Source organism: Diuraphis noxia, unplaced genomic scaffold (genome assembly GCF_037042655.1).
Source record: "Diuraphis noxia isolate RWA-SAM2 unplaced genomic scaffold, SU_Dnox_SAM2 contig0003, whole genome shotgun sequence".
Taxonomy (NCBI): Eukaryota; Metazoa; Arthropoda; class Insecta; order Hemiptera; family Aphididae; genus Diuraphis; species Diuraphis noxia.
In genome coordinates this window covers 67,802,005-67,816,336 of record NW_028301713.1, presented here as the reverse complement: position 1 = coordinate 67,816,336, position 14,332 = coordinate 67,802,005, and the positions used below count along the sequence as shown (strand labels likewise).

The following is a 14,332-nucleotide window of genomic DNA, read 5'->3' as shown; positions in this document are numbered from 1 at the left end:
ATTATGATATCGTGTAAAGAGGGTGTGTGTGTGTGTGTGTGTGCTTTGCTCTTAGCGTACTCGCATATCATACGAGTATTGTGTTCACGATTATATGCGGGCGTTGCCGTAGAGCTATAGAAAAGCGCGTAATGCGACGTATACAATATTATATTAATATAATACAATTGTATGTTGAAAAGGAATATTAAGGTTGCAAAAATCCTTTCGCAGCGATTGTTCAATTGGCGCGATAAAACGTGCGAGTTGTCTGTGAGTGGTGGAGGTGGCGTTGCGTTAAAAACGGTTTTTCTTCCGAACGTCTTGTACAGTTATGCATTTGTAGTAGGTACCTATATACAAAAGTAGCTCAAAACGCGTAAGTTGTTGCAATTCGGCAATTATTAAGACATAACCCCCCCACCAAAAAATAAATAAATAAAATAAAAATTCTTAATAGTTTTGACTTCCGTACGCCAGTTACGTAGGTAATAATAATACTTGCAAATTTCACAAACTGATCTGTATACTATATTGTGGTGGTATTCAACCGGTGGTTGCGTAAGCTTTAAAATTGGGTCGCGATAAATCTTATTTTTAAAATGGAAATTAAATGTAGAAAATTATAGAAGGTAAAAAAAAATAATAAAAAATAATATTTTGATCATAATGGACATCACTCATATCAAGTATAATTTTTCATATTACACTGTTATAATTCTATGTATAAGAATTTATGAATAAACTGTGTTATTTATAGAATTAATATACATTTTTATCGTTAGAGTTCTATTATACTATGGCAAATTTGAAAACGTCTAAAAGAAATAGACTTGAAACTGAAGATGATAACCGCCATTACTTATTAATTATTAGTTTATTACATATTATCATGTTTCGTCTTTTGTATAATATCATTATAATATACATGGCACTTACCTATTTATGAAATGTATTTTAATGATACGTGTTATATATGCATATGGTTCAGAAACTGTCGCGATTTAGGCAGAATTACCTACAGATACCTGCCATAAGATAATATTATATAATGTAGATAATTCAATGAATAAGAGTTTTATATAGCTGATTTATTATATTTAATTTATTTAAAAAAAAACTGTTGAGATTCATTTTACAAGTCGGGGTGTACTGATAAATATGTACCAGTGTATGCCCATGTGAATTCATTTAATTGTCGTACGGTTTTGGGTCTTATATAGGTAATTTCTTAGTCTATATATTATATAGTATAATATATACTATAAGCACGTTGAAATGCCTTCACTCCCCCCACAAATTACAACTTCCAAACAGTTTTATTCTTAAATCAACGGTAAAATTGACATCTCTATCTTACGCCATACTATAATATCACGACTTCAAAACCTCTTTCCGGCTATACAGGTAATGTGCAATTTAAGTATATAACATAACATTACATATTTCGATTTGGTGTTAGTGGTGGCAGAGCGGTGGTACTGGTGCATTCTCATCCCCGCGCCTTCCGACCGTTAGACTCGTGTCGCGCGCGAGTATATAAAACCGTTCCCTCCACCATCCGATCGACTGGCTGGTACAACGGCAAAAAGCAATCGGCCAACGGGCAACACACACGTAACGTCGTTACAAAATACATGCACATCGGCAGCAGCTGCCGCTCTCCTTTTGTTACGCTCCGGCGACCCCCGACCGGGGTCTATAGCGCCGGCGGAGAGGGATGGTGTTTAGAGGGGTAATGAGTGTCGGAAGGAAACGCTATCGTCGATGCATGTGCGTAGGGGAGACCTATAAATATATATATATATGTATATTTTGTACTCTGGCCGTTAGCGAGACCACTTTTGCTGGTCCTGCAACCGGTGGCATAGTGGTAGTGGGGGTAGTGGCGATAGTCATCATACTACCGTCTACAAAACAAAACATAAAACGAACGTTAAAAGTCGTTATTTATTCCTTTTCTGTGGTTATTAAGTCTTAGTATACCGCTGCGGCCTGTGGCGGACGCGCGTCCCCGGATAGAAGAAGATGAATAATACTATATATTTATGCACTTTGTATACAGTACGAAATATAATTATCGTATACTACATATTATAGTTGTATAAAGTGAATATTATCGATTTCAGTTAGCGATAATATTTAAAATGTCTAATATACTCGTGTGTGTAAAACTACACTAATTGGTATATATTTTGATTTTTATACTAGAGGAATGGGCAAGTGGGACCTACATTTCTGTAGTGCGTTATCTCTAGTCATTTTACGCTTCTACTGTTTTACTAAATCTCGAAATTGTTTTCTATTAGGTTTTAAATTAGGCAGTTTTCTTGCAGCGTGTAGCGTGTTAAAATATTTATACATCGCAGCAGTATTAAGACCATTGTTGACCTCCCTTGTTGTTTTATAGAGATGACTGTTGACAAAAGGTGTGTCGAAGAATTAATAATTATAATCATAATATTTACATCGGGTTACAATCTATAGTGCAACAGATGTGTATATAATTTCAACTTGTTATTTTTTTAATTTAAACCCTACGCTTTACATAATACGATAAAACAATATATAATAAAAACATATTATAAATGGGAAACATATTGTATAAATGAGTATAATATATTATATAAAATAATATATAATAATTATTAATTATATTATATTTTACATGAGTTGAATAAATCTTAATTGTTTAAAAACAGTACGTACTTACGTGGGTACTCAAAAGGTCATGTTTACTATCAAAGCGTTTTTTTAAAACTTTTTTCTCAATAAATTCTGCCTCGACTTAACCAATAGATCAATAGTTATTCAAATTAGCAACCATTTGTATATACATAGTTATGTATATAATAAGCACACACATCGATTTTTTAGCTTAAATATTTAAAATGCGTTATCTATTAGATATTGAATTAATTCTTTTCGACGTGTTTCCATGTACGGCATAATATCGGGACAGGAAACTATTTACTTTAATGGCATAATCTCATTTAGTGCAATAATTTTACCGATAGTAATAATGATGACAGTTCTCAAAGTCTCAAAGAAGAGTTATTTCTAATATTTTACTGTTCATTTAATAACTACGAATGATTGAAGAACGAACTGTTATATTATGGTAGGTAGAATAGGTATACCTACGCTGTTATGTTTATAAAGAAAATGTGAACTGTAACGAATTAGAGTTACTCAGAGTTAAACTGATAAAGATAATTTTAACGCTCTCCACAATATCAAGTTTATTTATATATTAGCTAGACAAAATAGACTAAATAAATTTTGAAAAGTATACGCCTTTTGATCATTGAAAATGTGAAAACGTCAATTGTGTTGTCTATATAGACGTGTTCACGATGTGATGCATTGGTGTTCTGTTATATATAGGATATTAGTACTAACAATAGTAACTATAACTATTATTTTTCCACACGAGTCGACAGCATCCCCCTTAAAAAAAAAAAGTTGCTAATGTTATTCTAAGATAGGTACTATGTTGTTGGATATTATAGATATAAAAATAATACTAACAATTTCTATATACGCTTATACACATCGTAACACGCGTAAAATAATAATATACCACAACTACATATAATTCCCGTCGGACACAAAAGCTACGGATTTCGTTATCCCGAAAAACCTGGGTTTCTGCTGCACGCGAAATTTTCCGCCACTGTTATTATTATTGATGTTATCGCGTGTTCACATGTCGCGTCCTATTATACTATAACACCGCGATCGAGCTGTACGTTGTTATGTTTACATGGCTACGCTGTAGCCGTAATTACAATAATATTACACTATAGTGCACACGCTTCAGAAATTATAGCGAATATTCGACGTCCGCTGAGATATTGAGCCCACTGAGCTGTTGTAGCTGATGACTTTTAATTTTCTCTATTTTTTGTTCAAGAATCTCAAATTTTTCTTTGGATTTTTATTTTCATCAGGATAAGATAGGGACTGTAGTCAATAAATCAACACCATATGTTTTATCTAAATTATTAAATTTTTCATTTTTTGCCTATACTTATGCTTGTAAATTGTAATTTAATATTTCTTAACATTAAAACGCTTATTTATAGTATATAATGTGATGATTTATATTTTATATTATTTAATTTTCCAACGAAATTAAATAAACCATCATAACATTCATCACACAAGGTTCCCGAAAAAGGTTAATTTTATTTTTCGTATAACTTAGCCTGTATTTTTAACAAAGCTTAATTTTTTTTACTCACACACACACACACACACACACACATATATATATATATAATGTTCTAGTATAACCCCATAAAGATTTTATGAGAAGTTTTAGTTGATTAATGATTTAATTAGGAGATAAAGTGAAAGAGTTGAGAAATACTAACTTGTTCTAATCGGGCTAAGCTTATTTGGAAAATCTTCATAAAACTTTTTATCCATTAGTCATTAAAATTGATGTTTAAAAATACATTATAAACTATATTACAGTCTTATTTTGTAACAGAATTTTTCTATATTAATCATTGGTGTATATTAGTTAACAACAATAACTCTTATTTTTTTTTACCTATGTGCAGTATAGTGGGAGTGAAATAACTTAATTACTTAATTTAAAATTACTAGTAAATGGGTTATTTTCATAGACTTCAGCTTTTCTATGAAACAATTTGCAGGTGAATCTAGAAACCAATAAGAGAAATAATTTGATAATTATTTATGAATTAGGTACGTAATATCAAAAAAGTCGGTTTCGGTGGCAGCAGAGACGTGACACAAAAATAGGACAATGTAGTTCGTGTGTGTGAGCAATCTCACTATCTCAGTATTGTATAAAATGTAGCCTTCACCTTACAGATGATATGGGTAGCATTTAATTTAAATATACCTACTTTATTATATTGCCTATTAAACATAGTTGATAGTCATCGCCTTAGTGTTAGTCATAAACAACTATAACATAAAATCCAACTGTCTACTTTTTAGACTTTTCTCATCACTCATCAATAACTTAGTTTTGACAGGGATGGCGTGAAGAATTATTCGTGTAGGGAGTGCCAAAATATTAAAATACTGACTTATAAATATTTATTTTAGGAGGGGCTATATTTTAGCCGATAATATTTAATCCGACAGTATTTTATCCGACAGTATTGTAGCCGAAAGTATTTAAACCGAATAATATTACGGCCGATAATATTTTAGCCGACAAATATTACGGCCGACCTTATTTTAGCCGAAAAATATTACGTCCGACAGTTATTTAGCCGACATTGCCAGGTGGGATCAGTTCGACCCCGTGATAAGCATTTATAGCTGATAATTTATAAAACCTAACCATGGTTACTTAGATCATATACACTGGATACAGCTATGATAATAGCTATTCGTACCTATACATATGTGTATATACTATATATGATACTTAACGATGTTCAACACCAGATAATAATCATCAAATCTATATGATAGAATTGTATAGATTATAAACTTAAAAATTGTATGGTGTAATTTAAAAATGTAACACGGGCAAGATAAAAAAGGTTCGAGGAGCGCTAGTTCCCTATCCCTGGTCTATATTAATTCAATATTATACATTATCATACAATAGGCCCATCGCCCATATTTATACATACTCATAACTTATATAAGCTTCAGATTATGAAAAGAAGATATAACTAACTAAATGACTACTATTAATGTAAATAAAAAAAATATGGTCATTAAAATATGATTTAGATTCTGAGCTGTGACAATAATGTAGTAAACTAATTCGTTAAATCTTATATCTTATCAAATACTAAATAATATTGATGGCTAATTGTTAATATCTAAGACCTTGATGGCTACCAGCATCATTGATACAAATACGGTCGGCTATCTAGTTATTCTAGTTACTATAACGGCTATTGAACCACGGTTCAGGTATGTGGTTGCCCATAAATGATAACATAAAACAATTGTCGGCTAAAATACGGTCGGTGACAGGGGCGGATCTATGGGGGGGGGGGGGTTCAGGAGGTCAGCTGACCCACGGTTAAAATTTGTTGACAAAATTGGCCTCTTGGCGACTTTTGTCTATTTTTAGACCTTGGAATAAACTCTTGGACAGTTGGCCCATCGGAGTTACTTGAATAATGAGTGCCATGTATATTCCAAATTTACAATATTACAATTCATAATTTATATTTTAAATTATATAATTTTAGTAGAAACTAGAAAGTTGAGTAAATCATATTTTATTCCGTACGTTTGTTGCAATGATAAAATTAGATTATATTTATAAATCGTAAATAAGTCTCCATCGGCACTATGACCACAGAATAGGTTAAATTTAATCAGTTCTGTGGTATGACTAAACATTATTGGGTATATTGTGTCTATTTATAGTACCTATACAAATGTCTATCGTGTGTGCCGGTTGCGACGTGCATTCGCAGAACTAATAAAACTATATATTATTATTTATATATATAATCTAATGTAAATCCGTGGTTGGATAATAACCGATCTATAACTATCTCTATATCTCACCCCGGATCACAATCGCAGTAATCGCACCAAAATCAACTGTTCGACGTCTATCATTTATCTCGATTTTTGTTGACGGAAAAGTGTTCAGGCGTTCAGCATATGATTATTAATTATATGTGAATATCTTATCAATGTGTCTAGTAATTAGTGGTTTTAACTTTTAATAAATAATAAATCGATTACACCCTGAAAAAATAACTAACTACAAGTATGAAACCATTGGAACCATGTCAGCCTCCTCCAAAAAAACTCGTCTTTCCGGTAGGGCCAGAAAACTTGTAAGAGCAAAAGTAAAAATATGATTTTTTTGATTTTTAAATAATTTATAGGTTTTTTTTAAAAGTTATAATAAGAAATATATATTGTATATTTGTATAAGACTTTATTACATTTTACAATATTTCAACCGTAAAAGTTTCAGAAGCACAAGGTTTGCTGTTTCGTGTTATGAAACTGAAGTTCAGTTTTATGTTGGTTGTGTGGAAAAATATTTTAGCAAAAGCTTATATAATATCCAACTATTTACAAAACGCATCAATTGATTTAACAACTGCCTTCAATATGATCATAGCTTGTTCAGAAAATATTAAATCCATGAGAACTACTGAACAATTTATAGAAATTAAAAAAAATGTGATTGTGTTGTGTGAAAAATTTGATGAACAAAGAAACAAAAGCAAAAAAAAATGTTTGATGAAATGGGTGTAGATGATCATTTAAATAAAATAGCTGACCAAAGTTTCAAAATTAAAACATATTTTGTAATTTTAGATTCATTCATTAATTTTTTATACACTGCCTGTCAGTAGTGCTACGGCTGAAAGAAGTTTTAGGCGGCATAAATTTATTAAGTCATTTTTACGCTCTACTATGTCTGAAGAAAAATTATCAAACCTTGCAGTACTTAGTATAGAAAAATGTACTGCAGAGAAAATCGATTTTGACAAAGTCATTGAAACATTTGCAGAAATGAAAAACAGTAGAAAATTATTATAATAAAATAACTGTAGGTAATATAAGTATATACTTTTACATTTTTTGAGCATATGGTGTTGTTTTTTGTTACAAGGTATTAATTTCTAATCCAATTTCATCTCTAATAAATGGCCTCTTGAAATGGCTTGACCCACAGTTCCCAAACTATGGATCCGCCCCTGGTCGGCGATAATATAAGTCGGCTCAAATACGGTCGGCGGTAATATTTGTTGGATAAAATACTGTCGGCTAAAATATTTGTTGGATAAAATAGTATCGGCTAAAATACGGTTCTGCTAATATACTTGTCCAATCAATTATTTTTCGACTGAAATATTTTTCGGCTAAAATACGGATCGGCTGAAATATTTTCGGCTATTTTACGCACTCCCTATTTTAGTTACTTGATTTTAATGAGACCTTTTTGTAAAAAAGTTGCTACGTATTAATAGTTAAGAAATAGTTAACTACAATAATAATATGCTTTGTACTATGCATCGAGCCCGAACGATTGGTAAAATGATAAGCAATGCAAAATAATGTACACATAGCCTATTAATAGATATATTTGTACCCCCCATACTATTTACAACAACACATAAATGGTAATTCTAATTTCATATATCCAGTATCTTATTTGGACAAAAATACAATTAACTATTTACATTAACATGTTTTCGTATTGGTATTTTTCATTTTAAACAATTCGTCGACTTCTATTTAAATCGAAATTGTGTACACTTAATACAATCAAATTTTTTGAATGGGGGGGGGGGGGTGACATCCCACTACGCACCTCTCCATAACTCCAGCCCTGAATTTGACACACTTAGTGGTGTATTTTAAATTTTTTTCTGAAGGAAAGGGTCAAACAAAAGGTTTAATTCTAAGTAAAATCATTTTATTATGTATTGAAATTTAAAAAAATTAACTATAGATTTAGAGATTATATGAATAGAAAGTCGTTATTAATACATTTAAAAATTACAAGGCGGGTTGTAAAAAATTAGTTCTATCGCCGAGTATAGTTTTACTTTTATTTTTTGGTTCAGGGATCCAGTACCCCTGGACTCTAGACCCAAATGTATATATTCCGTTGAAATACGAAATACCCATAAGGCAAATAATATATAATGGAGTATTATTGTGTATGCTTTTAGAATATTCCATGTTTATTTTCTCAGAATCAACATTGAGCATTTTGTACATTAATTCTTAATGCTATTTGATGTTCTTCAACCAAATATCACCAATTACTAAAGAAAAGACTCGTGGTTTTTCTGAAATTTAAAAATAGCAATCTATGAATAATTATTTTCTTGTGATGCAAAAAATTATTCAAAAAAGCAAAGGTCATTAAAGGATCCATAAAGGATCCATCTCCAATACACTCTCATTAGTGCGCCTCTGTGTTTGAGTTGTATATATATATATATATATATATATATATATATATATACAGTGTACAAATTTAAGATTTAAAATTAAATAATATACTTATATACATTATTAAGATTACGTAATTAAATAAAGCTAATGGTATATAATGCATATTTATATTTACATGGGTTATAAAAGTTGGTAAAAAAAAATAGGTCTTGAAGAAAATGTACCATCAACAACTATCGTATTGAACGAGCTTAAAGCTTTCAAATTACTATCTGCATGTAGAAAAATACATATATTTTCACTAAATCTGACTGTATTAAAAATAACTCGCCTTGAACAGTTTTTTTTCATGATTATACTTAATTTTTTATCACTTCATCAAGTAGTTTTGTTTGAAGTAAAGGTAAATATTTTCTATATTTTCGATGTATACACTGTTTAATATTGTCAACATAATCATTTTCAATGATAATTTCAATTTTAGGATTTTTCGGTATTTCACAATTTATAATTTTCGAAAGACTCTCTGTGAAATCATTAAGTTGTCTTTAGAGTTGATTTGAAAATAGTTTTTTTTTTTTTATACAATTATAGTGTGTTTTTCATGGTTTTTAATATCATTTTTTAAAATTTCCTTTAAAGATTCGTTTATGTGTATTTTTGTGTCATACTTTTATCAACAGTCAACACATAACCGCTTTTAATACATTCGTACAAATACTTCACAAAGTTTGTTTTAAACAAGTATGCTATTTGTCGTTCACCAGCTATAATTTCGAAATTCATTATTTTGAAGCATATAATGACTCGAGGATAATTCAAGATTTAAAAGATTAGTGTATAAGGCAGCAAACTACGCGTCTACACGTTAGATTATCATAAATTAGCCATAACAAGTCAATGTTTCAGATCTCTATAACTTTTGTTCAGGAAGATTATTTTTCACTGGCGGAATCGATAGGTTGTTTTTAGAATTTAGACTACCTGTGCTGGTGGAGTCGATACTGGCGGAATCGATAAACCTTATCCTTAAAAAGGTCTGACGCGGAATCGTATTGAGACCCCTTACACTACTTAAACTTTCCAGTTTCCTGTGTGCTTTTTCAAATTGTATTTACTACAAGCGCATACAATGCTTTGAATTATAAGTGGTACAAATAAACTATGGATGAAAATTTGGTTTATGAAGTAGATACACGACTTATATAAAATTCAATATTCTACAGACAGCTTTATCAAAGTTGCTTTTGATAATCGGCTAAAAATTAAACCCCGATAGCATCTGTTTATAATCCACACTACTACACATAAACCTAAGAATTGGTCGTGTAATTACATCTTACAATATTCGATTAAATATAAGATGTCTGCAAGTTATTCGCTGTTAGTATTCAATTGAAAACAATTTTGATCGTATTTATTGTTATATAACTATTGTCTATTTACGTGGAGTCAGAACGTACCATTGTATGAAATTGAATTATTAAAATACATTTTATAAATTAATCATCGCTTAAACGTATTTTTTTTAAACTAAAACCCTATCTGCTATTATGTAACAATATCAAATATTTAATTGAATGATATATTATACTTAGGTATAATTAGTTAGGTCAGCTAATAAATTTTTAAATACTGTTTATGATAATGATAGAAATATGTCTATAATATTATATTGATAAAGAATCCAGCAGTGTGTTTATAAGTACATGTCGTGCATTTGTGTGAGTCAAATTGTTTCAAAGTTTCAATCTATAATTTCGTAATATATTATGTATAAAAATGGTACGCAAATATATTATCGTCAAAAAAAATAAAAATAAATTCGCCAAAAGCCAACAGCCAACAGCTACATTGTAATTATGGTGCCAGTTGTATGGACGCACTCAGAAATATTAGTACTATTCAATACATTGTATTAAATGCAGTGCAGCTTAAGCCTAGATCGCTTCACCGAAGACTGTTCAAGTCACTTGAGTTACCGGCCAAATGGGCCCTATATTCTGGTGCGCAACTTGACAACTAAGCTCTTTAGAATTTTGATTTAGATCCGTCAACGTTTTCATAACAATTATACACTTGAAAATTAATATAAAATAAGGGGGATCTTCATTTGATAAACAAAAGTTTGTAAACTACTCTTTAAGTAGTACAAAGAATTTCAATAATTTGAAAATATGGTCTTCGTGTTTATTTAAAAATTCAAAAATTCAGAATTTGATTAAATTCATAGTTAAATAGCTGTATACAATAGACCCATATTGTTTTAAGTAGCATTTTGTATATAAGGAGCTTTTTGTTCAAATGAATAATATATGTTTAAAAAAAATAAATATCTAAAAATAATACAAATAATGATGATTAATTTTAATTTATAATAAAATTGTATAAAATAATGAATAGAAAATTTTATTTAAAAAAAGAATATTTGCTTTTTTTAGTAATATTAGTATTATTTATATACCTTATACTAGTTATACTTTATTTTCTTGTTATACGAGTACATCCTCCATACATCTTACATTGTCTTGAGACGTACATTGTTTGTTATTGTGTAAATATTTAAAATTTTAATAACAAATATGGAATACTAGAAATTAAAACAATGTAAAATATGCTTTCCAATTTTTATAAATAATTTGAATGTCGTATAATGTGATTTATACCAAAATTATTCATTTTAAACTTCAATTAACCTCGATTGTGTAAACTATATTGTTGCTTTTATTATTATTATTTTTTAATGAAACACATTAATAATTATATAAATATAATAATGTTAATTTCAGGTAGAAAATTCAATCGCAACATACGAACCACATGCTTGCATTGTGGTTTACTCAGTAGTGTCTAAAGCATCGTTCAAAGTAGCCAAAGAAATTTTAAACTATCTGTGGCAAGAGAACTATACTCGTGAAAAGACGGTCATTGTAGTCGGCAACAAGGCGGACTTGATGAGAGCAAGATGTATTACTACTGAAGGTAAAAAATATTTGAATAGTTTAAACCCCAACGCTATATATATTTACAAAAGCATACGAAATGGTTTACTATTTCATACGTCTAATTTTAAGGCGTTATGCTTACAAGACGTGTCATATTATATTTACATAAACATCATGTATTTCACAGGTTTGATATAAATAAAGCCACTAAAATAGGTAGATATGAGGTGTAATCCGTCCAAATTAGATTTATAAGTTCACTAAGGGTATCGGAAATGAGCAAATGAGCATTGGATTTGTATGTAAAATTAAATTCAATACGACGTAACAGATAAAATTATTTTATTTTTAAATTGCTGCTCATATTAGATAATACCGAAAGCTCATCTTTTTCGGCATAAATATTAACTAAATACATTTATTATTAATTTAACAGTCAATGGGAGTATACTAATGGGCATTGGCACTATATCCGTAGTGCTAATAAATTCACGATTTCTCCAAAAGTCGGTAACTTTCCGGTTACTATCAATCGTTTTCCCCGTATTTAATATTATACATATATAAATAAAGGAACAGGAATTGTTTTAATCTCGTAAATAATTTATGACTGAGCTAAGTGTTTTTATAATGATTTATGTATATCTTAATGTTGCATATCAACGATAATGACCATCGAGCTCCGAATGGTAGACTTATTTAAATGCCTATATTTAGTCTAGATTCTCTGATTGAGAATTTCTTTGTCCTTTGATTCGAAATTATTTCAAAAAAAATTATTGTTGGATAATTTTGTTTTTATTTTAGAGGGAAAACAATTGGCATGCTCGCGGGAATGTAAATTCATTGAAACTTCGAGTGGTATTCAACACAACGTGGACGAGCTGTTGGTCGGTGTGCTGAAACAAATTCGTCTGCGCGAGACTAGAGACAAAAAGAAACAAATCCAACGAAAAACGGCCATACACGGATCGAAAACTTCACTATCATTGCATATCGCAAAGGAAATATTACAAAAAATGTGCTTACTCGATTCCAAGTCGAAGTCTTGCGGAAACCTTCACGTACTCTAAGTCGAATAATATAACTATAAATTTAACGAATCGATGTATTCTGTACTACTATTTTTAATTACTAATGCTCGTATACTACACTATATGGTATATGCACATTATATATATTTATATTATATAATTACTTGTATTAAAAAACGCGCCTGAAACAATCCTTTATACCTATACTTTGTACTTACTTCTTTACAGGGACGAGTGGGTGAGACACTACACCGCGGTTCATTAACCATGTGATATTTGTAAGAGATACCTATCGCGATTGATGATTTAAACCGACTTTATACAGGGCGTCGGTCTATTTTTGAGTGACTGGCAAAAGGCTTTTGCTGTAAAACTATTTATCACTATTCTTCGGTATATTCCTATACATTCGTATTTTTGTATTTTCGCGATCTTACTGGAACAAATACGCAAATGTTTCTATAATACGCTTCCAGGGCCATGTAATCATAATATATAAAGGTTGGATGAGGGACATTTCCCTCGCCCTTCTCCATTGACTGTTCTATTTTTTCCTGTGATATAATATTATAAACATTAAACATTTCAATCCTAGTTTTTATCGATCATTTGCCAGATAATAATAAAATAATATCATATCATCATACAAATATATGTATTATTATTGTTATATCATTTAAATTATTCAATAATACTATTGCATTTAATATCAATTGTCAAAATAATACACAAATCACAGTTGATAAAATTAAATAAATTATTCTTCCTGAAACCAATACCTACAGTATAGGTCAAATATTACTTTATAAATATTTTATTATATTATTGTGGTCTTCAGATAGGTACATATTATACGTATATATTGTAGAAAAAGAGAGTTTTGTCAAAACATATTTGCTCTTCTGTGATAAAGAAGTGGAATCTATCATTATAGTTTTAATTTTCATCGTATTTATACTAACTCGCTAATTATTTGTTTTACTTACAGATGTCATAATCTATTATTTATTTTTAATAAGAGCCTATGTATAATTTTGTTATTTAAATAATTAAGACATTTATAAAAAAAAAAATCATTTTATCTATATACGTATTATTTTATTGTGGTTTCAATAATGTTCTACTTATATAATTTAAATGTATTCTTATTGAATGATATTATTTTGCATACCTATGTATATTTTTATTTTTAAAATTTTTCAGTTTAATACAAATTACTATTATTTACATTTTACACATTCTATTGAAACATAATAATTATGTTTTCTATAATGAATAAAAACTAAAATTCTAAAAACCATAAGACAACCTAATTATGTCATTATATGTTATTCTATTTTAATTATATTTTAAATTAAAAATAAAGATATCTTCATAAATCATAATATTGTATGGTTGAATGAGAAATATATTGTTTTTTTTTTTTGTGCATTAAAAATGAAATAAAACTGAATGAAATTTACCTATAGAGAATATTTTACTTTT

General features: G+C 29.5%; 1 protein-coding gene across 1 annotated transcript in view; it reads left to right on the top strand.

The window, feature by feature from the left end:
* The window catches only part of Rgk2 (Rad, Gem/Kir family member 2), a 95,177-nt gene extending 81,141 nt beyond the window's left edge, over positions 1-14,036 (top strand). The window contains exons 6-7 of the mRNA XM_015519701.2: positions 11,658-11,850; positions 12,621-14,036. Of these exons, the coding sequence (XP_015375187.2) occupies positions 11,658-11,850; positions 12,621-12,886 (459 nt within the window). The 3' untranslated portion in view covers positions 12,887-14,036. The remainder of the gene's footprint in view (positions 1-11,657; positions 11,851-12,620) is intronic.
* Positions 14,037-14,332: the final 296 nt, after the last annotated feature.